Source organism: Hyla sarda, unplaced genomic scaffold, assembly GCF_029499605.1.
Source record: "Hyla sarda isolate aHylSar1 unplaced genomic scaffold, aHylSar1.hap1 scaffold_595, whole genome shotgun sequence".
Lineage (NCBI taxonomy): Eukaryota > Metazoa > Chordata > Amphibia > Anura > Hylidae > Hyla > Hyla sarda.
The window spans coordinates 180,411-205,899 of NW_026610609.1; the positions used below are offsets into that span (position 1 = coordinate 180,411).

The 25,489-nt window shown below is 42.2% G+C and overlaps 1 protein-coding gene across 1 annotated transcript in view; it reads right to left on the minus strand.

The window, feature by feature from the left end:
• The window catches only part of LOC130340502 (uncharacterized), a 55,029-nt gene extending 30,627 nt beyond the window's left edge, over positions 1-24,402 (minus strand). The window contains exons 1-7 of the mRNA XM_056554198.1: positions 22,712-24,402; positions 10,451-10,522; positions 7,914-8,383; positions 7,037-7,701; positions 2,243-2,325; positions 1,082-1,549; positions 73-319 (exon numbers count right to left, since the gene is read on the minus strand). Coding sequence (XP_056410173.1) covers positions 73-319; positions 1,082-1,549; positions 2,243-2,325; positions 7,037-7,701; positions 7,914-8,383; positions 10,451-10,522; positions 22,712-23,853 — 3,147 coding nt within the window. The 5' untranslated portion in view covers positions 23,854-24,402. The remainder of the gene's footprint in view (positions 1-72; positions 320-1,081; positions 1,550-2,242; positions 2,326-7,036; positions 7,702-7,913; positions 8,384-10,450; positions 10,523-22,711) is intronic.
• Between the last annotated feature and the right edge of the window lie 1,087 nt (positions 24,403-25,489).

Here is a 25,489-nt window from a genome sequence, read left to right on the forward strand (position 1 = left end):
GACATCACCGGCCACAGCCACAGTTTGAATGGGGGTCAGCAACCTAGAATGAGAAGTGTACCTGTAAAGAACATTGGTCAAAGTTTCATATGAACCCATCAAAGCTCCCGCAAGGGCAGTAGATGCCTTCGCCAGATCCAGGTTGATCCACCAGGCAGCATAAACCAATTGAGATGCTAAAAAAAAATAATCGTACATGTTAGGAGCAGCTAAGCCGCCCCACTGTTTAGGTGCCTGAAGTAACGCCTGACCCAATTGCGGTGGTCTATCCTGCCAATAAAAGGATCTCAGGGTGCCACTCAGCTTCACAAAAAATTTCCTAGGAGGAATTACCGGAGAAAGATGGAAAAGATACAAAAACTTAGGAAGGTATATCATTTTAAAAATATTAATCCTGTCGGCTAGGGAAAGAGGTCAGGATGACCAGGCCTGCAACTTTACTGTAACCAACGACAATACCTGATTCGAGTTCAACCTGACATAGTCCCTCACACATGCAGAAACCTCCACTCCCAAATATCTAAATTGAGACACCATGTGCAGCCCATGAGGAAGAGGTGGAACGGGGTCCACAGTCACCGATGGAGGCATCAAAACCGACTTAGCCCAATTAACCCCGAGACCGGAAAGGGAACTAAATTTGTCTAATAGAACAAACAAGGCCCCCTAAGTAAACCAGCGTGTCATCAGCATACATGGAGACTTCCTCCTCTAAGGAGCCCCGACACGCCCCATGAATACAAGAGGACGATCTGATAGCTGCTGCCAGCGGCTCCACAGCTAGAGCAAACAAAAAAGGAGACGGGGCAGCCCTGCCTCGTACCTCTACCCAGCTGGAAGGACTCTGAAACTTCCAAATTTGTGTGCACCCTGGCTCTAGCGTGATCATATAACAAGCGTACCCATGCCCAGAACCGAGGACCGAACTGAAGGACCCCAAGGACACCCCTAAGGTACACCCATTCCACCGAGTCAAAGACCTTGTACACCTCCAAACCAACCACATATCCCTCAGAAGCACCCCCTTCCGCTGCGGCTATATTAAGATGTAAGCATTGTACATTAATAGCGGTGGCCCTACCTGGCATAAAACCGGTCAGGATGAACGATAGCGGCTATAACCCCTCGCAACCTATTAGCCAATATTTTAGCCAAAAGTTTGATGTCTATATTTAGGAGGGAAATAGGTCTGTAAGAATGAGGCAACGTCAGATCCTTCCCTGGTTTAGGAAGAACTACAATAAGGGCCTCTCTCATGGAATCAGGGAGTCTCCCAGTTTCCGTAGCCGCTCTAAACAAGTTCTGAAGAATAGGTATCAGCCGCTCCTCGTTCGCCCTGTACCAATCACCAATCAATCCATCCAACCCTGGAGTTTTCCCTGTTTGCAGAGAAGCAATAGCCATAGAAACTTCCTCATCAGAGAAAGGGGCGTCTAAAGCAGCTGCCTGAGCAGCAGTCAAGGGTGCAAGAGGCAATCCCTTCAAAAAGGGCACCAAATCTTCTGGCACAACCGACAAGTGGGATGTATATAGCTCAGCATAGAAGTCCCTGAAGACAGCATTTATAGCAATAGGGTCAGATTCCTAAATCCCAGACTCCCCCATAATACAAGGTATAGCTACCACTGGCCTACTCTCTCTAGCCAAATAAGCCAATAACCTACCATTTTATCCCCAAATTCGAATACAGCCACCTCCCTGTCCTGTCCACCAACCGCTTTTGAACCTTTTCTTTCTGAAGGATCAGGAGAGCCCTCTGGGCATTTAACCATTTATGTCCAACATCAGAAGAAGGGTCCCTCACCACCTCCACCTCCAAAACCCCAATCTCTACCTGCAGCACACCCTCCCTAGCGGAATATACGGCCCTCCGTCTGGCAACCCCAGTCATAAAAGCCCCCCTAACATGAGCCTTATACGCATCACATTGCACCAACCTGTCATGGTGAGAGCCATTCTGTTCCCAAAAACAATTGTGAGCTTCCAACAAGGATGCCGTCACCACCTCCTCCTGCAGCCAGCCGGGATGCATCCGCCAGACTTTGGAAGAGTGGTGAGGGCCCAAACCCAAAGATAACACAAGAGCTGAGTGGTCTGAGATCCCCCTAGTGGTGTACATGACATCTCTTACCAAAGGCAGAAGATCAGAGGAGGCATATGCCAAATCTATTCTGGAGAATGATTTATGCACCGCTGAATAGAAGGAGAACAATGGGTCAGACGGATGCTTCCAACGCCAAACCTCCGTAAGAGACAGCGCAGCACTCCAGGCATTAAGTCCAGGGGAGCCGGGATTCGCTGCACCAGTGCGATCGACTCTACGATCTGGAACCGCATTAAAGTCATAGTAACTCCTTTAAAGGGAGACGATCATTTAAAAAAAACATTTTAATCTTCCAAATGTTAAAAATCCCACCTCTCTACTGTGTACAGGTTCCTGTTGCAACTCCCAGAAGGAGAATTTTGTTAGATTTTTTTCAATACATTTGTTCTCTCAGTTATAAATACTCAGGATATAATTTTGCACCATTCTTTGTTAATATACAGATATATATACAGTCATGGCCGTAAATGTTGTCCCCCCTGAAATGTTTCTATAAAATGAAGTATTCCTCACAGGAAAGGATTGCAGTAACACATGTTTTGCTATACACAGGTTTATTCCCTTTGTGTGTATTGGAACTAAACCAAAAAAGGGAGGAAAAAAAGCAAATTGGACATAATGTCACCAAACTCCAAAATATGGTCTGGACAAAATTATTGGGACCCTTTTTTTAAATTGTGGATAAATAAGATTGTTTCCAGCCTGTGATGCTCCTTTAAACTCACCTGGGGCAAGTAACAGGTGTGGGCAACATAAAAATCACTCCTGAAAGCAGATAAAAAGGAGAGAAGTTCACTTAGTCTTTGCATTGTGTGTCTGTGTGTGCCACACTAAGCATGGACAACAGAAAGAGGAGAAGAACTGTCTGAGGACTTGAGAACCAAAATTGTGGAAAAATATCAGCAATCTCAAGGTTACAAGTCCATCTCCAGAGATCTAGATTTGCCTTTGTCCACAGTGCGCAACATTATCAAGAAGTTTACAACCCCATGGCACTGTAGATAATCTCCCTGGGCGTGGACGGAAGAGAAAAACTGATGAAAGGTGGCAACGCAGGATAGTCCAGATGGTGAATAAGCAGCCCCAAACAAGTTCCAAAGATATTCAAGCTGTCCTGCAGGCTCAGGGAGCATCAATGTCAGCGCGAACTATCTGTCCACATTTAAATGAAATGAAACACTATGGAGGAGACCTAGGAGGACCCCACTATGGAGGAGACCCAGGAGGACCCCACTATGGAGGAGACCCAGGAGGACCCCACTATGGAGGAGACCCAGGAGGACCCCACTGCTGACACAGACATAAAAAAGAGACTACATTTTACCAAAATGAACTTGAGTAACCAAAATCCTTCTGGGAAAACGTCTTGTGGACAGATGAGACCAAGATAGAGCTTTTTGGTAAAGCAAATCATTCTACTGTTTACCGAAAATGGAATGAGGCCTACAAAGAAAAGAACACAGTACCTACAGTGACATATGGTGGAGGTCAGTGATGTTTGGGGTTGTTTTGGTGCCTCTGGCACTGGGGGCCTTGAATGTGTACAAGACATCATGAAATCTGAGGATTACCAATGGATTTTGGGTCGCACTGTACAGCCCAGTGTCAGAAAGCTGGGTTTGTGTCCGAGATCTTGGGTCTTCCAGCAGGACAATGACCCCAAACATACTTCAAAAAGCCCCAGAAATGGATGACAGCAAAGCCCTGGAGAGTTCTGAAGTGTCAGCAATGAGTCCAGATCTAAATCCCATTGATCCCCTGTGGAGAGATCTTAAAATTACTGCTGGGAAAAGGCGCCTTCCAATAAGAGAGACCTGGAGCAGTTTGTAAAGGAAGAGTGGTCCTACATTCCGGCTGAGAGGTGTAAGAAGCTTATTGATGGTTATAGGAATAGTGGTCCAACACTCCAGCTGAGAGGTGTAAGAAGCTTATTGATGGTTATAGGAAGAGTGGTCCAACATTCCGGCTGAGAGGTGTAAGAAGCTTATTGATGCTTATAGGAAGACACTGATTTCACTTATTTTTTCCAAAGGGTGTGCAACCAAATATTAAGTTAAGGGGCCAATAATTTTGTCCGGACCATTTTTGGAGTTTGGTGACGTTATGTCCAATTTGCTTTTTTTCCTCCTTTTTTGGTTTAGTTCCAATACACACAAAGGGAATAACATGTGTATAGCAAAACCTGTGTTACTGCAATATATATATACAGAGGAGAGGAGATCTATATATATATATATATATATATATATATATACAGAGGAGAGGAGATCTATATATATATACAGAGGAGAGGAGATCTATATATATATATATATATATATATATATATACAGAGGAGAGGAGATCTATATATATATATATATATATATATATATATACACAGAGGAGAGGAGATCTATATATATATATATATATATATATATATATATCTCACAGAAAAGAAAACGTCCGGCACTCGAGAAGATGCAGGTAAAACTTGTCAATGGCTTTATTCACACGCTTAGGCAGGACACAATCTGACGCGTTTCGCACCCTCAGGTGCTTAGTCGTAGATAGACATACATTCAATAATGCAGGTTAAAATACACATGAGTTTGGTCACATGACCACATGGATCTTAATTAAAAACAGTTGGTTACAAAACATGGCATTGGGAATCATGATCACATTTGATCGTTCGGAGAGAGTTCACACAAGGATGCAATCAATGCGGCTTTAAATTTCACATTTTAAGTAACATTAAATTTCAAACTTGAATGGTCCAAAGGCTAATCTACCAATACTACCGATATTCATATTAATTTAGGGGTGCATATTTAACCGCAATAAGCAATTTAAATTATATCTACACATCAAAATCCGAGATATTTTTATATATAAATCGATAACCGCATGGTGTGTATCACACCATGTGAACAACCCCTATAATTTGTGACAATTCAAAATTTATTATATGTACCGATATTCATATTGGTTTAGAGGTACATATTTACCGAAATAAGCACTTTAAACTATATCTAAACATCAAAATCTGAGATATTTTTATATATAAATCGATAACCGCATGATGTGCATCACGCCGTGTGAACATCCCCCTATAATTTACAACAATTCAAAATTTATTATATGTGCACAGGAAACGAAGAATGAATATTAAACCGGGGACTAAACTTACGTGATTAAGGATAAATTGTATACATCCACTATATTTACTTATTCAATTTATTCACACGTTAACATTAAATCCAATCTTTTATTTAATCCTTGCGGGAATCTTGTTCCCAAGAGGAACATCCAATGTGCCTCTCTATTGTATAATTTCTTTCTAAGATCGCCTCCCCTAGGTCCTAAGGTGACTTTTTCTACTCCCAATACTCGTAAATGGGTAGTGTCCCCTGAATGGGACTCTCTAAAGTGACGTGACAGCATGGACATGTTTGTCAAACTACTTTTAGCATCCGTAATATGTTTCCTAAACCTCACTTTTAATGAATTCCCCGAACATCCTACATATTGCAAGTTACACGCAGTGCATGTGGCTACATATATGATGGATTTAGTATTACAATTGATGTATTGGTGTATATTGTATGTCCTATTTGTTGTGCAAGACGTTACAGTATTTGTATTCACCATATGTGTACATGTGATGCATCTAGTATGACCACATTTGCGATTACCTATATTCCTCAACCAGTCCCGATCCTTTACACTTTCCTTTTGACTAATAAATAGACTGGGTGAGACTCTGGTTCCAATAGTGGGGCCTCTCCTGGACACAATAGAAATACCTTCTGATAATAAGTCTCTTAATATTGGGTCTGTTTCTAATACCGGAATATATTTATTTATTATTTTCTTAATCTGTCCAAATTGAGTACTGTATGAGGTCACGAAAAATGGTGGTCTATCTTTACTCGAATTTACATTTTCATTTTCGACTGTATTTTTGGCTGATATGTCTCCAACCTTATGTAAGTCCCTTCCATTCTGATGCCTGCTGGAATAGGATACTAGTTCCTCGCGTCCCCGTCCTTCTATTCTTATTTCTGCTTTTTTTAATATTTTTTCACTATAACCCCTCTGTTCCAATCTAGTATGAAGTTCCTCTGCTGCAATTTTAAATTGTATCTCACTAGAGCAGTTACGTTTTATTCTACATAATTCGCCATAGGGAATATTATCCAAGACATGTCGTGGATGGCAGGAAGAGGCTAACAGAATGGAGTTAGAGGCTGTATCTTTTCTATAGGGGCGAATTTCTATGCCATCACTCCCACTAATCAACGAAATGTCCAAAAAATTAATTGTATTTTTATCGAAATGTGAGGTAAACCCCAAATTTAGGTTGTTATTCCCAATATACTTAACAAATTTCGAAAATAGTGTCTCTGTACCCCTCCAAATTATCAATAAATCGTCTATGTAGCGGCTGATCCAGTGTATGTTATCATAATATGGGTTTTTGTCACTGAAAATAAAAAGTTGCTCCCAGTGAAACATGTAGATATTTGCAAAAGACGGGGAATATTTGGCACCCATTGATGCTCCCCTGGTCTGCAGGTAGAAACCACCATCGAACACGAAGTAGTTGTGTTTGAGCAAAAACTCCGTGGCGATGGTGATAAATTCCCGCAGACCAGGGGAGTATGTGCTGAACTTTTCCATATGAATGGACAGGGCCTCGAGGCCTTTAGACCAGGGAATGCATGGATATAAGCCTATAACATCACACGTTGCCCATGACAACTGCTCATCCCACACGATTTTTTCTAAGATATTGATCACATGCTTAGTGTCTTGTGTGAATGTGGGGGTGATTTTAGTCAGGGGTTGGTGATGGTGATCCACCCACTCTCCAAGGCGCTCACCCAGCGACCCAATGCCAGCAACTATTGGTCGAAGGGGAGGTGGAAATACACCTTTATGTACCTTGGGGAGTGAGTGGAACACTGGAGTAACTGGATTCTCTACAAATAGGTATTCTTCCAGTTTTTTGTTAATTGCCCCCAGTGCTACACCCTCTTCCAATATTTTCTTAAATTCCATTTGGTACATTTTAGTAGGGTCATTTCTTAATTTACGGTAAGTTGATGTGTCTAATAACATATCCTCATTAAGTTGTTTGTATAACCCTGAATCCAGAACAATAATATTTCCACCTTTATCAGCATTACGAATTACAATAGATTTATTCTCAGATAATTCCTTCAATGCTATACGTTCATTTTTATTTAAATTGTCATAAGCATTATTCCGAGACACCTGTTCATTGAGTTTCACTAGGTCCCGCTCGACCAACTCCTGGAATCTATCCAGCGCCTCCGAACGGGAGGCAACAGGATAGAAACCAGGGTTGGCCGAGCGGTAGTTATTATTCCTACTATCATCGACAACTGCATTTTCTTTCTGCAAACAGGTAAGCTGTAATAATACATTCTGATCCTTGAAATTAGTAACATTAACATTAATTTCATCACCATCGTTCGCTACTGATCCTTCCACCACTGTACCTGAGGATTCTCCCTCCTCATGACTCATAACCCCCTTATGAAAATGTCTTTTGAGAGTGAGTCCTCTTGCCAATTTATTAACATCTAATATGGTATTAAAAAGTTCAAACTTACTTGTCGGCACAAAATTCAGTCCTTTACCAAGTACAGTAATTTGGTCAGCAGATAAGATGCATGCAGATAAGTTCATTACCGGATTTATCTCGGAACCAGTAGCGAGCGCAGGGGATATCTTCTTTCTTCTATGTTTGCGTCCAGCTCTCCTTGCTTTTGACCCTTTAGGTTGTCGGTCTGACCCAGACGGTTTTTTGGAATAGCTCCAAGTTCTTTGGATGGTGCGGCAATCGATGTTAATTTCTTTTTCTGTTGTTGTACTGATGAGTATTGTGCACCTGTGTTTTCCTCTTGGGAACTTTCAGGGTCTGAAAAGCTCACTTTCCTTGCAGATCGAGACCTTGGATGATTTCTGCGTTTGGATCTGGATCGTGGTGTGCGTAAAATAGAGCGCGGTGTGTCTGGATTGTCCCCTTTATTGAGATGCCACGAGAATACTTGGTCTTTGTTGTAATCCAAAATGTCTCTTTGGAATTTACTCTTTTTAATGTCCATTATGGAGTTTTCCACACTATCTAGTTTCTCCAATGCTGCTTGTTCCACGCTGGCAAAATCCTTGTGCTCTTTGTACATAGCCAGCTGGGTCCTAAATATCTCGGATTTTGATGTGTAGATATAATTTAAATTGCTTATTGCGGTTAAATATGCACCCCTAAATTAATATGAATATCGGTAGTATTGGTAGATTAGCCTTTGGACCATTCAAGTTTGAAATTTAATGTTACTTAAAATGTGAAATTTAAAGCCGCATTGATTGCATCCTCGTGTGAACTCTCTCCGAACGATCAAATATGATCATGATTCCCAATGCCATGTTTTGTAACCAACTGTTTTTAATTAAGATCCATGTGGTCATGTGACCAAACTCATGTGTATTTTAACCTGCATTATTGAATGTATGTCTATCTACGACTAAGCACCTGAGGGTGCGAAACGCGTCAGATTGTGTCCTGCCTAAGCGTGTGAATAAAGCCATTGACAAGTTTTACCTGCATCTTCTCGAGTGCCGGACGTTTTCTTTTCTGTGAGAGTTCTACTAAGCCGGGAGCGGTACCGGTGTCCGTAGCACGAGATAGTGCAGCAAACGCGAGAGTGGTGAGCAGCCTGACCTTATCTGTATCAAACAGTTCCCGCATTGGAGTGCTCCCACCGCGTGGATTAACATGGCTGAATCAAATTTGGAAACGCCAAGGCTAGGACTGGGGGAACCTGTAACCGCTGATGTGAGTAATATGGACAAATATGGTCCGAGCAGAGATGCGAAAGCTCAAACAGTGTTCAATGATTTTGTAACAACCACGGTTAACGTGGTTCCCCCCGACATGCTTTCTATTACAAGACAGTTGGAGAATCTCATGATTAAAGAGACGAAGACCTGGTGGGATAACAAAACTCTCACTACATATTTAGAAAAGAACATTGTACCAAGGGGTCTAAGACTGAAAAAAAGACCCATAAAAACATACTCACAGGGATTCATTACCAAATGGGACTCCGCATTGCTGGAATGTTCAGCCAAACTTATGACATATATTGTGGAGGAGGAATCCCTGGAATTAGCCAGTATGCAGCAAGAAATGGAGGGCCTTAGGACCCAGCTGGCTATGTACAAAGAGCACAAGGATTTTGCCAGCGTGGAACAAGCAGCATTGGAGAAACTAGATAGTGTGGAAAACTCCATAATGGACATTAAAAAGAGTAAATTCCAAAGAGATATTTTGGACTACAACAAAGACCAAGTATTCTCGTGGCATCTCAATAAAGGGGACAATCCAGACACACCGCGCTCTATTTTACGCACACCACGATCCAGATCCAAACGCAGAAATCATCCAAGGTCTCGATCTGCAAGGAAAGTGAGCTTTTCAGACCCTGAAAGTTCCCAAGAGGAAAACACAGGTGCACAATACTCATCAGTACAACAACAGAAAAAGAAATTAACATCGATTGCCGCACCATCCAAAGAACTTGGAGCTATTCCAAAAAACCGTCTGGGTCAGACCGACAACCTAAAGGGTCAAAAGCAAGGAGAGCTGGACGCAAACATAGAAGAAAGAAGATATCCCCTGCGCTCGCTACTGGTTCCGAGATAAATCCGGTAATGAACTTATCTGCATGCATCTTATCTGCTGACCAAATTACTGTACTTGGTAAAGGACTGAATTTTGTGCCGACAAGTAAGTTTGAACTTTTTAATACCATATTAGATGTTAATAAATTGGCAAGAGGACTCACTCTCAAAAGACATTTTCATAAGGGGGTTATGAGTCATGAGGAGGGAGAATCCTCAGGTACAGTGGTGGAAGGATCAGTAGCGAACGATGGTGATGAAATTAATGTTAATGTTACTAATTTCAAGGATCAGAATGTATTATTACAGCTTACCTGTTTGCAGAAAGAAAATGCAGTTGTCGATGATAGTAGGAATAATAACTACCGCTCGGCCAACCCTGGTTTCTATCCTGTTGCCTCCCGTTCGGAGGCGCTGGATAGATTCCAGGAGTTGGTCGAGCGGGACCTAGTGAAACTCAATGAACAGGTGTCTCGGAATAATGCTTATGACAATTTAAATAAAAATGAACGTATAGCATTGAAGGAATTATCTGAGAATAAATCTATTGTAATTCGTAATGCTGATAAAGGTGGAAATATTATTGTTCTGGATTCAGGGTTATACAAACAACTTAATGAGGATATGTTATTAGACACATCAACTTACCGTAAATTAAGAAATGACCCTACTAAAACGTACCAAATGGAATTTAAGAAAATATTGGAAGAGGGTGTAGCACTGGGGGCAATTAACAAAAAACTGGAAGAATATCTATTTGTAGAGAATCCAGTTACTCCAGTGTTCCACTCACTCCCCAAGGTACATAAAGGTGTATTTCCACCTCCCCTTCGACCAATAGTTGCTGGCATTGGGTCGCTGGGTGAGCGCCTTGGAGAGTGGGTGGATCACCATCACCAACCCCTGACTAAAATCACCCCCACATTCACACAAGACACTAAGCATGTGATCAATATCTTAGAAAAAATCGTGTGGGATGAGCAGTTGTCATGGGCAACGTGTGATGTTATAGGCTTATATCCATGCATTCCCTGGTCTAAAGGCCTCGAGGCCCTGTCCATTCATATGGAAAAGTTCAGCACATACTCCCCTGGTCTGCGGGAATTTATCACCATCGCCACGGAGTTTTTGCTCAAACACAACTACTTCGTGTTCGATGGTGGTTTCTACCTGCAGACCAGGGGAGCATCAATGGGTGCCAAATATTCCCCGTCTTTTGCAAATATCTACATGTTTCACTGGGAGCAACTTTTTATTTTCAGTGACAAAAACCCATATTATGATAACATACACTGGATCAGCCGCTACATAGACGATTTATTGATAATTTGGAGGGGTACAGAGACACTATTTTCGAAATTTGTTAAGTATATTGGGAATAACAACCTAAATTTGGGGTTTACCTCACATTTCGATAAAAATACAATTAATTTTTTGGACATTTCGTTGATTAGTGGGAGTGATGGCATAGAAATTCGCCCCTATAGAAAAGATACAGCCTCTAACTCCATTCTGCTAGCCTCCTCCTGCCATCCACGACATGTCCTGGATAATATTCCCTATGGCGAATTATGTAGAATAAAACGTAACTGCTCTAGTGAGATACAATTTAAAATTGCAGCAGAGGAACTTCATACTAGATTGGAACAGAGGGGTTATAGTGAAAAAATATTAAAAAAAGCAGAAATAAGAATAGAAGGACGGGGACGCGAGGAACTAGTATCCTATTCCAGCAGGCATCAGAATGGAAGGGACTCACATAAGGTTGGAGACATATCAGCCAAAAATACAATCGAAAATGAAAATGTAAATTCGAGTAAAGATAGACCACCATTTTTCGTGACCTCATACAGTACTCAATTTGGACAGATTAAGAAAATAATAAATAGATATATTCCGGTATTAGAAACAGACCCAATATTAAGAGACTTATTATCAGAAGGTATTTCTATTGTGTCCAGGAGAGGCCCCACTATTGGAACCAGGGTCTCACCCAGTCTATTTATCAGTCAAAAGGAAAGTGTAAAGGATCGGGACTGGTTGAGGAATATAGGTAATCGCAAATGTGGTCATACCAGATGCATCACATGTACACATATGGTGAATACAAATACTGTAACGTCTTGCACAACAAATAGGACATACAATATACACCAGTATATCAATTGTAATACTAAATCCATTATATATGTAGCCACATGCATTGCGTGTAACTTGCAATATGTAGGATGCTCGGGGAATTCATTAAAAGTGAGGTTTAGGAAACATATTACGGATGCTAAAAGTAGTTTGACAAACATGTCCATGCTGTCACGTCACTTTAGAGAGTCCCATTCAGGGGACACTACCCATTTACGAGTATTGGGAGTAGAAAAAGTCACCTTAGGACCTAGGGGAGGCGATCTCAGAAAGAAATTATACAATAGAGAGGCACATTGGATGTTCCTCTTGGGAACAAGATTCCCGCAAGGATTAAATAAAAGATTGGATTTAATGTTAACGTGTGAATAAATTGAATAAGTAAATATGGTGGATGTATACAATTTATCATTAATCACGTAAGTCTAGTCCCCGGTTTAATATTCATTCTTCGTTTCCTGTGCACATATAATAAATTTTGAATTGTTGTAAATTATAGGGGGATGTTCACACGGCGTGATGCACATCATGCGGTTATCGATTTATATATAAAAATATCTCAGATTTTGATGTTTAGATATAGTTTAAAGTGCTTATTTCGGTAAATATGTACCTCTAAACCAATATGAATATCGGTACATATAATAAATTTTGAATTGTCACAAATTATAGGGGTTGTTCACATGGTGTGATACACACCATGCGGTTATCGATTTATATATAAAAATATCTCGGATTTTGATGTGTAGATATAATTTAAATTGCTTATTGCGGTTAAATATGCACCCCTAAATTAATATGAATATCGGTAGTATTGGTAGATTAGCCTTTGGACCATTCAAGTTTGAAATTTAATGTTACTTAAAATATGAAATTTAAAGCCGCATTGATTGCATCCTCGTGTGAACTCTCTCCGAACGATCAAATATGATCATGATTCCCAATGCCATGTTTTGTAACCAACTGTTTTTAATTAAGATCCATGTGGTCATGTGACCAAACTCATGTGTATTTTAACCTGCATTATTGAATGTATGTCTATCTACGACTAAGCACCTGAGGGTGCGAAACGCGTCAGATTGTGTCCTGCCTAAGCGTGTGAATAAAGCCATTGACAAGTTTTACCTGCATCTTCTCGAGTGCCGGACGTTTTCTTTTCTGTGAGAGTTCTACTAAGCCGGGAGCGGTACCGGTGTCCGTAGCACGAGATAGTGCAGCAAACGCGAGAGTGGTGAGCAGCCTGACCTTATCTGTATCATATATATATATATATATATAGACACAAAGGGAATAAACATATGTATAGCAAAACCTGTGTTACTGCAATATATATATACAGAGGAGAGGAGATCTATATATATATATATATACAGAGGAGAGGAGATCTATATATATATATATATATACACACACACACACACAGAGGAGAGGAGATCTATATATATATATATATATATATATATATATATATATATATATATATATACACAAAGGGAATAAACATATGTATAGCAAAACCTGTGTTACTGCAATATATATATATATATATACACAGAGGAGAGGAGATCTATATATATATATATACAGAGGAGAGGAGATCTATATATATATATATACAGAGGAGAGGAGATCTATATATATATACAGAGGAGAGGAGATCTATATATATATATACACAGAGGAGAGGAGATCTATATATATATATACACAGAGGAGAGGAGATCTATATATATATATATACAGAGGAGAGGAGATCTATATATATATATATACAGAGGAGAGGAGATCTATATATATATACAGAGGAGAGGAGATCTATATATATATATACACAGAGGAGAGGAGATCTATATATATATACACACAAAGGGAATAAACATATGTATAGCAAAACCTGTGTTACTGCAATATATATATATACAGAGGAGAGGAGATCTATATATATATATATACAGAGGAGAGGAGATCTATATATATATATATATATATATATATACAGAGGAGAGGAGATCTATATATATATATATATATACACACACACACACACACACACAGAGGAGAGGAGATCTATATATATATATATACATACAAAGGGAATAAACATATGTATAGCAAAACCTGTGTTACTGCAATATATATATACAGAGGAGAGGAGATCTATATATATATATATATACAGAGGAGAGGAGATCTATATATATATATATACAGAGGAGAGGAGATCTATATATATATATATATATATATATATACACACACACACACACACAGAGGAGAGGAGATCTATATATATATATATACACACAAAGGGAATAAACATGTGTATAGCAAAACCTGTGTTACTGCAATATATATATATACACACAGAGGAGAGGAGATCTATATATATATACAGAGGAGAGGAGATCTATATATATATATATATATATATATATATACAGAGGAGAGGAGATCTATATATATATACAGAGGAGAGGAGATCTATATATATATATATATATATATATATATATATACAGAGGAGAGGAGATCTATATATATATATACAGAGGAGAGGAGATCTATATATATATATATATATACACAAAGGGAATAAACATATGTATAGCAAAACCTGTGTTACTGCAATATATATATATATATATATATATATATATATATATATATATACACAGAGGAGAGGAGATCTATATATATATATACACACAAAGGGAATAAACATATGTATAGCAAAACCTGTGTTACTGCAATATATATATATACACAGAGGAGAGGAGATCTATATATATATATATATATATATACAGAGGAGAGGAGATCTATATATATATACAGAGGAGAGGAGATCTATATATATATATATACACAGAGGAGAGGAGATCTATATATATATATACACACAAAGGGAATAAACATATGTATAGCAAAACCTGTGTTACTGCAATATATATATATACAGAGGAGAGGAGATCTATATATATATATATATATATATACAGAGGAGAGGAGATCTATATATATATATATATATATATATATATATATACACAGAGGGAATAAACCTGTGTTACTGCAATCCTTTCCTGTGAGGAATACTTCATTTTCAGGGGGGCCGATATTATACTCTAAAAGAAGTAATTTACCAAGAAAGATTCAATTATAAATAAATATATATATATACAGTGATCCCTCAACATATGATGGTAATTGGTTCCAGGTGGACCATCGTATGTTGAAACGATCGTATGTCGTAGGACCACTGTAATTTATTAAATACTCATTAACTCCTTAAGGACTCAGGGTTTTTCAGTTTTTGCACTTTCGTTTTTTTCCTCCTTACCTTTTAAAAATCATAACCCTTTCAATTTTCCACCTAAAAATCCATATGATGCTTATTTTTTGCGCCACCAATTCTACTTTGCAGAGACATCAGTCATTTTACCCAAAAATTCACGGCGAAACGGAAAAAAAAAAATCATTGTGCGACAAAATCGAAGAAAAAACACCATTTTGTAACTTTTGGGGGCTTCCGTTTCTACGCAGTGCATATTTCGGTAAAAATGACCCCTTCTCTTTATTCTGTAGGTCCATACGATTAAAATGATCCCCGACTTATATAGGTTTCATTTTGTCGTACTTCTGGAAAAAATCATAACTACATGCAGGAAAATTTATACATGCAGGAAGCCCCTATGGTGCCAGAACAGCAAAATAAAAAAAACACATGTCATACTATTTAGGAAACTACACCCCTCAAGGCACATAACAAGGGGTACAGTGAGCCTTAACACCCCACAGATGTTTGACAACTTTTTGCTAAAGTCGGATGTGTAAATGAAAAAACTTTTTTTTTTCACAAAAATGCATTTTTCCCCCCAAATTTACAATTATTACAACAGGTAATTGGAGAAAATGCCCCCCCAAATTTGTAACCCCATTTCTTTTAGTATGGAAATACCCCATGTGTGGACGTAAAGTGCTCTGCGGGCGCTCTACAATGCTCTGGAGAGAAGGAGCCACAATTGCGTTTTGGAAAGCAAATTTTGCTGAAATGCTTTTTGGGGGCATGTCGCATTTAGGAAGCCCCTATGGTGCCAGAACAGCAAAAACAAGCCCAAATGGCATAATACTTGGAAAACTACACCCCTCAAGGAACTTAACAAGGGGTATAGTGAGCCTTAACACCCCACAGATGTTTGACAAATTTCTGCCAAAGTTGGACATGAAAATGAAAAATTTGATTTTTTTCACTAAAATGCTGGCGTTACCCCACATTTTCCATTTTCACAAGGGGTAATAAGAGAAAATGCCCTCAAAATTTGTAACCCCATTTCTTCTGAGTATGGAAATACCCCATATGTGGATGTAAAGTGGTCTGTGGGCGAACTACAGGGCTCAGGAAAGGAGGAGCGCCATTGGGCTTTTGGAGAAAGAATTTGGTTGGAATGGAGATCGGGGACCACGTGCGTTTACAAAGCCCCCCGTGGTGCCAGAACAATGGACCCCCCCACATGTGACGACATTTTGGAAACTACACCCCTCACGGGATGTAATAAGGGGTGCAGTGAGTATTTACATCCCACTGGCTTTTGACAGATCATTGGAACAGTGGGCTAAGCAAATGAAAAATTTTATTTTTCATTTTTACGGACTGTTCAAAAAAATCTGTCAGACACCTGTGTGGCGTAAATGCTCATTGCACCCCTTGTTACATTCTGTGAGGGGTGTAGTTTCCAAAATGGGGTCACATGTGGGGGGTTCATTGTTCTGGCACTATGGGGGCTTTGTAAACGCATGTGGCCTTCAATTCCAGACACATTTTCTCTCCAAAAGCCCAATGTCGCTCCTTCTCTTCTGAGCATTGTAGTTCGCCCGCAGAGCACTTTACATCCACATATGGGGTATTTTCTTACTCAGAAGAAATGGGGTTACAAATTGTGGGGGGCTTTTTTCCTATTACCCCTTGTGAAAATGATAAATTTGGGGTAACACCAGCATTTTAGTGAAAATTTTTTTCATTTTCCCGTCCAACTTTATCAAAAATTCTTCAAACAGTTGTGGGGTGTAAAGGCTCACTATACCCCTTGTTACATTCAGTGAGGGGTGTAGTTTCCAAAATGTGGACACGTGTTTTTTTTTTTTTTTGCGTTTGTCAGAACCGCTGTAACGATCAGCCACCCCTGTGCAAATCACCTCAAATGTACATAGTGCGCTCTCACTCCTGAGCCTTGTTGTGCGCCCGCAGAGCATTTTAAGCCCACATATGGGGTATTTCCATACTCAGGAAGAATTGTTTTACAAATTTTGGATCTTTTTTTCGTTTTTCCTCTTGTAAAAATGAAAAGTATGGGGCGACACCAGCATGTTAGTGTAAAAAATAAAATTTTTTACAATAACATGTGTTACGCCGAACGCTCCGGGTCCCTGCTCCTCCCCGGAGCGCTCGCGTCGTCCCTCTCTCTGCAGCGCCCCGGTCAGACCCGCTGACTGGGAGCGATGCACTGACATTGCCGGCGGGGATGCGATTCGCATAGCGGGACGCGCCCGCTCGCGAATCGCATCCCAAGTCACTCACCTGTCCCGGTCCCCGGCTGTCACGTCCTGGCGCGCGCGGCTCCGCTCCTTAGAGCACGCGCGGGCCAGCTCTCTAGATTTAAAGGGCCAGTGCACCAATGATTGGTGCCTGGCCCAATCAGCCTAATTAGCTTCCACCTACTCCCTGGCTATATTACCTCACTTCCCCTGCACTTCCTGGCCGGATCTTGTTGCCCTTGTGCCAGTGAAAGCCTTTCCTTGAGTGTTCCTAGCCTGTGTTCCAGACCTCCTGCCGTTGTCCCTGACTACGATCCTTGCTGCCTGCCCTGACCTTCTGCTACGTCCGACCTTACTCTTGCCTTATCCCTTGTACCACGCCTATCTCAGCAGTCAGAGAGGTTGAGCCGTTGCCGGTGGATACGACCTGGTTGCTACCGCCGCTGCAAGACCATCCCGCTTTGCGGCGGGCTCTGGTGAAAACCAGTAGCAACATAGAACCGGTCCACCGACACGGTCCACGTCAATCCCTCTCTGACATAGAGGATCCACCTCCAGCCTGCCGAATCGTAACAGTAGATCCGGCCATGGATTCCGCTGAGGTGCCGCTGTCAAGTCTCGCCGACATTTCCACGGTGATCGCCCAGCAATCCCTACTGATCGCCCAATGAGATCACCAGCTGTCGTACTTGACCACCGTGACACAGCAACTTCAGTCACAGATACAGCAGCTGCTACCGCAGATACAGCAGCTGCTACAGCAACAACCATCTCCTCCGCCGACTCCTGCACCTCCTCCGCAGCGAGCGGCCGCTCCCAACCCCGCTTGTCCCTGCCGGACAAATTTGATGGGGACTCTAGACTCTGCCGTGGTCTCCTGTCTGGGAAGGCCCTGCCATGGGCCACACCGCTCGGAGCACCTCTCTCACAGTATCCTTTGCAATCTACCCCTGAGCCTCCCACCGAGGAGGCTGTGCAAGTGGATCGGTCTCGCCTGACCCCTGAAGAGAGGACTTGCCGCAGAAATAAAAATTTTCGTCTGTACTGCACCGTGCGTTACCACACAGAACCTCTGCTCATGAGCATTAAACTGCATCTCGAAAAAATTGAACTTTTTGTTTTGCCCAACTGCACCTCTGAAGTCCTCCTCGGTCTGCCATGGCTCCAACGCCACTCTCCTACCCTTGACTGGACCTCCGGGGAGATCAAGAGCTGGGGTACTTCTTGTCACAAAAAATGCCTCATGTCTGCTCCCAGTCCCGTCAGTCAAACCTCTGTGTCTCCTCCTTTACCTGGTCTCCCCAAGGCCTATCAGGACTATGCTGTGTCTCCTCCTCATAGCCCCCGTCCTGTTAACACTCTGCCCCGTGCCAAGCTTCACCCTCTTCCCTCCCTCCCCACTCCCACGCCTTCTGGTTTGCCCGCTGTTGATGAGGTTTCCCGGGGCTTCTCCACCGTCTGGAAAAAGACTCAAAAATCCCTCATACAAGCCTCATTCCGGATGAAGAAGCATGCCGACAAAAAAAGAAGAACTCCTCCTGTCTTTGTGTGGCTCTCCACCAAGTATTTCCGTGTCCCCAGTTTTAATCTGGGACCACGTTATCTTGGACACTTTGAAGTCAAGTGCCGAGAGAAAGCTACTCCTGTCTCCGGGTCCTCAGATGTCTTCTCGATTAAAGAATTTTCAGGTCCCAAAAAGAGGGGGAGACCCAAGGGGGGGGGGGGTACTGTTACGCCGAGCGCTCCGGGTCCCTGCTCCTCCCCGGAGCGCTCACGGCGTCCCTCTCTCTGCAGCGCCCCGGTCAGACCCGCTGACCGGGAGCGCTGCACTGACATTGCCAGCGGGGATGCGATTCGCATAGCGGGACGCGCCCGCTCGCGAATCGCATCCCAAGTCACTCACCTGTCCCGGTCCCCGGCTGTCACGTCCTGGCGCGCGCGGCTCCGCTCCTTAGGGCGCGCGCCAGCTCTCTAGATTTAAAGGGCCAGTGCACCAATGATTGGTGCCTGGCCCAATCAGCCTAATTAGCTTCCACCTACTCCCTGGCTATATTACCTCACTTCCCCTGCACTTTCTGGCCGGATCTTGTTGCCATTGTGCCAGTGAAAGCGTTCCTTGTGTGTTCCTAGCCTGTGTTCCAGACCTCCTGCCGTTGTCCCTGACTACGATCCTTGCTGCCTGCCCCGACCTTCTGCTACGTCCGACCTTGCTCTTGTCTACTCCCTTGTACCGCGCCTATCTCAGCAGTCAGAGAGGTTGAGCCGTTGCCGGTGGATACGACCTGGTTGCTACCGCCGCTGCAAGACCATCCCGCTTTGCGGCGGGCTCTGGTGAATACCAGTAGCAACTTAGAACCGGTCCACCGACACGGTCCACGCCAATCCCTCTCTGACACAGAGGATCCACCTCCAGCCTGCCGAATCGTAACAACATGCTGGAGTAGACCCCAACTTTACCTTTTCATAAGGGGTGAAATGAGAAAAAGCCCCCCAAAATTTGTAACGCAATTTCTCCCGAGGACTGAAATACCCCATATGTGGCCCTAACATCCAGTTGTCGAAAAACTACAACTCCCAGCATGCTTTTTGGCTGTCCTTGCATGCTGGGAGTTATAATTATGCAACAGCTGGAGGCGCACTGGTTGCAAAACACCGGGAGTTTGTTACCTAACTCAGTGTTTTGCAACCAGTGTGCCTTCATCTGTTGCAAAACTACAACTCTCAGCACTTACAGCCGAAGGGCATGCTGGGACTTTTAGTTATACAACAGCTGGCGGCACACTACCGCAACTCCCAGCATGCCCTTTGGTAGTTTATGCATGTAGTTATGCAATTGCTGGAGGCACAATTTTTCATAGAAGAAATTTGCCTTCAGCTGTTGCCTAACTACAACCCCCAGCATGCACAAACTACCAAAGGGCATGCTGGGAGTTGTAATTGTGCCTTCTGCTACTGCATAACAACTCCCAGCATGCCCTTTTGTGCATGCTGGGAGTTGTTGCTAGGCAACAGCAGGAGGCATGGCCTTACCTCCTGCTGTGCAAGTCCTGCCTGTCATCCTGCCGCCGCCACTGTCTGCGCTCCGGGGGCCCCGATCACGCCACTGATGCAGGGGATCAGGGGCCCCCACTACAGGGGTACATACTCCCAGCACTCGCTCTCGCCCTCCCTTAGGGACACCCCACACAGCAGGAGTCCTGATTGGTCGGCCAGTAACGGCTGATGAATCAGGACAATCGTGAGGTAGCACCAGTGCCACCTCACTCCTGCTGCTAAAGGGTGATAGGTGCCATCCAACACGGCACCTATCACCCTTTTTTCCAGGTCACCGGGGACCCGATTGACCCGAAATAGCCGCTCTGAATTGATTGGCGATTTCCGACATGAATGATTTTAGCAGGCATCACGGTCTGGTCCACGCCCGGTGGGGACAGGAATTCCCACGGGTGTACAGGTACGCCCTGGGTCCTTAAGGGGTTAAGTTCAAAATGGGCTTTTTCATTAAGGGGTTAAAGGGGTACTCGGCTGCCTCAGCATTCAGAATATTTTGTTCCAAATGCTGAGTGCGGGTGCTGGGGCTTGTGATGCCACACCATGCCCCCTCAATACAAGTCTATGGGAGGGGGTGTGGCGGCCCATAGACTTACATTGAGGGGGGGTGTTGTCACAAGGGGGCGTGGCCTTGACATCAAAAGCCCTGGCGCCCGCACTCACAAAATTTTCCGATTGCTGAGGCAGTGGAATACCCCTTTAAGACAAAGAGCGGGCAAATAGAAAGCTCCGGCACACCAAGTAAACAAACAATGTCACATTTTATTAAATCCAATAATACATTGAAAATTGACAATACTGATAAAATGTTACATGAAGTAATTAATTCTACACAACATTATTCTGGTGCATGTTCTGCCACAATTCTGTCCAATCAGGTATAGTTATGGGGGCGGGGTTTATTCTCATCTGAATTCTCTGAGGAGTTCCGAAAACATTTTCCCCATATATAGAACTTTAAAAGGGGTTATCCAGGAAAAAACCTTTTATATATATATCAACTGGTTCCAGAAAGTTAAAAATCTTAATCCTTCCAGTACTTATGAGCTGCTGAAGTTGAGTTGTTATTTTCTGTCTAAGTGCTCTCTGATGATACCTGTCTCGGGAACTGTCCAGAGTAGAAGCAAATCCCCATAGCAAACCTCTTCTACTCTGTGCAGTTCCTGAGACAGACAGAGGTGTCAGCAGAGAGCACTGTTGTCAGACAGAAAAGAACAACTGAACTTCAGCAGCTGATAACTATTAGAAGGATTAAGATTTTGTAATAGGAGTAATTTACAAATCTGTTTAACTTTCTGGAGCCAGTTGATCTTAAAGTGGAATGGAATACCCCTTTAACCCTTTCCTGACTCATGACATAGATGTAGGTCATGGATCGGGGGGGGGGGGGGGAATATGGGGTGATCCCGCGAGATGAGTTTCTGTTGCCGGCAGATGACATCAGCTGTAATGATGGAAATGGGTAAACGCTCCAATGTCAGTCATTTAACTGGTTAAATGACGCGATCATTTGCAATCACAGCATTTAAACACTAAATGCTAGTAATCCCTGGTGTCTAGTGGTCCCATCGGCCCCCAGGATGTAATTGCGGGGTGCCGATGGGTGCCGGGGAAGCTCGGGACATTACCTGTCCCTTGGTGTATTTACTGGCTCTGTGATTGCCTTAGACAGCCCTTTGCAATCGAGCGCCGATAACATAGATCAATGTAATGCAACGGCATCTACTGATGGATAATAGACCCCTAGGAGGGCCAAAAATTTGTAAAAAATAATTTAAAAAAACATGTTTTAAAAATATATAAAAATCCCCCACTAATATAAATTTTAATCACTCCTTTTCAGATTTTTCAAATAAAACACTTACTACATTTTTATTCTTTTTTTTTAGAATTATTGGAATCATACAGAACCATAGAATAAAGTTACTACGTCGGTCTTAAAGTATCGTGAACTCCAAAAAGTTATTTACAAAGAAATTGCGCAATTCAAATCTTTTTTTGCCCTACATATATATGTTTTTTTTTTTTTATGGCTTCGTAATACATTATATAATGGAAGAAAGTGCACCAATAAAAAGTATGAATTTATTATTTGTCAAGCCCTAATACAACTTTGTCTTTGAAAAAATAAAAAAAGTTATGGGACCTAGAAGGATAGGAGAAAAAAAGCCAGAAATCAAAATGAGCTAAGTCATCAATGGGTTAAAATGGCCTCTCAAATGTGAATTTTTTTCGTGTTGAACAAGAGTTGCTTTTAGAGTAAAACATCTCCCACATTCTGAACATGAATACGGCTTTGCTCCTGTGTGAATTTTCTCGTGTTGTTTAAGACTTGATTTTTGTGTAAAACATTTCCCACATTCTGAACATGTATACGGCTTCTCTCCTGTGTGAGTTCTCTCATGTAACACAAGATGCGATTTTCGTATGAAACATTTCCCACAATCTGGACATGCATACGGCTTCTCTCCCGTGTGAGTTCTCAAATGTAACACAAGCTCTGATTTTCGCATAAAGCAGTTCCCACATTCTGAACACGAGTATGGCTTCACCCCTGCGTGAATTTTTTGGTGTGTAAGAAGATATGAGCTGGCTATAAAAAATTTTCCACATTCATCACATTTAAACTTTTTGCTTGCTTTGTGAATTCTCATATGTCTGACAAGATTTCGTCTCTGTATAAAAAAGTTTCCACATTCTGAACATGAATATGGCTTCTCTCCTGTGTGACTTCTCTCATGTATCACAAGCTCTGATTTTTGTATAAAACATTTCCCACATTCTGAACACGAATATGGCTTTTCTCCTGTGTGAATTTTCTCATGTCTAATTAGTGAGGATTTTTTGGTAAACGATGTGCCACATTGTGAACATGAATACGGCTTCTCTCCTGTGTGATTTTTCTCATGTCTAGAAAGATATGATTTGTTTGTAAAGCATTTCCCACATTCTGAACACGAATATGGCTTTTCTCCTGTGTGATTTCTTCTATGTGCAAGAAAACTTGAACGTGATGAAAAGCGTTTCCCACATTCATCACATTTAAATTTTTTGCCCTGTTTCTGACCTGACCTCTTGGTAACAATGTGCGGTTGTTCAGGAGAAGGTTCCTCATGATCAGGTGGATTATTATAGGATAGATCTGGATGGACATTAGGGGTAAGGAGGTCTTCTCCTGAGGAGCGCTCCATGATCTCTCCATCTTCTCCTGAGGAGCGCTCCATGATCTCTCCATCTTGTCCTGAGGAGCGCTCCATGATCTCTCCATCTTCTCCTGAGCAGCGCTCCATGATCTCTCCATCTTCTCCTTTATAATTCACAGATAACATGACGTTTCCCTCAGAATTCTTACTGGGATTTCCTGTTGGGATAAAGATAAATTTTATTATTGTTTTAAACTATAAAGTAGAGACCTTTATTACATTGTCATGTGACGTCCTTTGTAGAGATCGGTCATTGTCCTCTCGTCATTTCGAGTGCCCTCATTCTTACTCTATGCCGGGACGGTCCGTCTTGCCCTTTGAACAGTTGTGTTTGGCCTCATCGCACCCTCTGCCCTCCATTCTAGTCTATGGTCTATCGCTCTCATCTGGATCCTAATCCCTCCCCCTTATTGTTGGGTGCAGTAGGAACAGCGATGGGAACAATTCCTCCTCAACAATGGGCCAAATTAAGGCAACAGAAGGTCAGGAGATTCGCTTTAGGATCTTGTCGTGGTGATACAGAGTGTCGGTTGCCCTTCATAGATGGGGCCTTCCATACCAGACACCTGCTGGCCTTGTGGTGGTGCCGTGAGTACAACGTCATCCATATAATAGTCCTACACTCATCTTATTTTGGGAAACGGTGCTTCAGGTTATATTGGACGTTGCAGGGGGTTGTGTAACATATGGCAGCTTACTGTCCGGGCCCCCTGCAGATATGGACCGCTATGGTGCTACCTAGCTCTGTTGGTTGGACTTTTGCTCTTCTCAGATGTATCGAACATTGTTGTGTTCACTTACGAAGTATCGCCCCCTCGTTTTTTTTTTTTTTTTTTTTTTTAACTGTAGTTTTTATTAAAGATTTTCACATAAAAAACAGAAAGTTAGTAAAACGCAATCAAAGCATAATCCGGGACAGTGCCCAGTGCGATCACATCAGGGCAAATGACAAGCTAAAATAGAGACCAGAGCATTCAGAAACAGTTGTAGTCCAAAACAACTAGCCCCAACCTCAGATAAACCATAAAGACTGTAGTAAATGAACATAGTTATATAGCCAAATATTCAGAGAGAGAACTAAAACTCTTCAACACGAAGACAAAGAGAGGAGACAGAAACAAAGACAAAAAAGAGACAAGGACAACAAAACCTCGAACAAACAACAAACAAAAACAAACAAACAACAAAAAAGGGGGGGGGGGAGGGGGAACAAGGAGGGAGGGGAAAGAGGGGGGGGGGAGGAGGATGTCAGTACCGCCTCAGGGAGGTTGCCTGTCAGAGAAACGGTCCCATGGTTCCCAAACTGAAAGAAAGGCAGGGATAGTATTATTCAAAGAGGCAGTGAGATATTCTAAAGAGCGTATATCTCGTAGTCGGGAGAGCAGGTCTGATTCAGAGGGAGGAAGAGTCCTCTTCCAGCATTTAGCAACAAGTGTCTTAGCTGCCAAGAACATATGCATAGCTAGCTTAAACAGTTTCTTGGGCAGAGCAGAGTGTGAAAGGTGCAAGAGGTAGACCTGAGGGTCAGGAGGGACCGATACTCCAAGAACATCTGATACCAAACGACTCACTAACTCCCAATACCCCGTGATAAGAGGGCAGGACCAGAAAACATGAAACAGAGAGCCCAAACCCACCCCACAACGCCAGCACTGGGGGGGGATATCGGGATTCAGCCTATTCAATAACTCTGGAGTATGGTACCAACCCATAAGTAGCTTATACTGAGTCTCCTTATAAGCCATACATATAGATGCCCTAG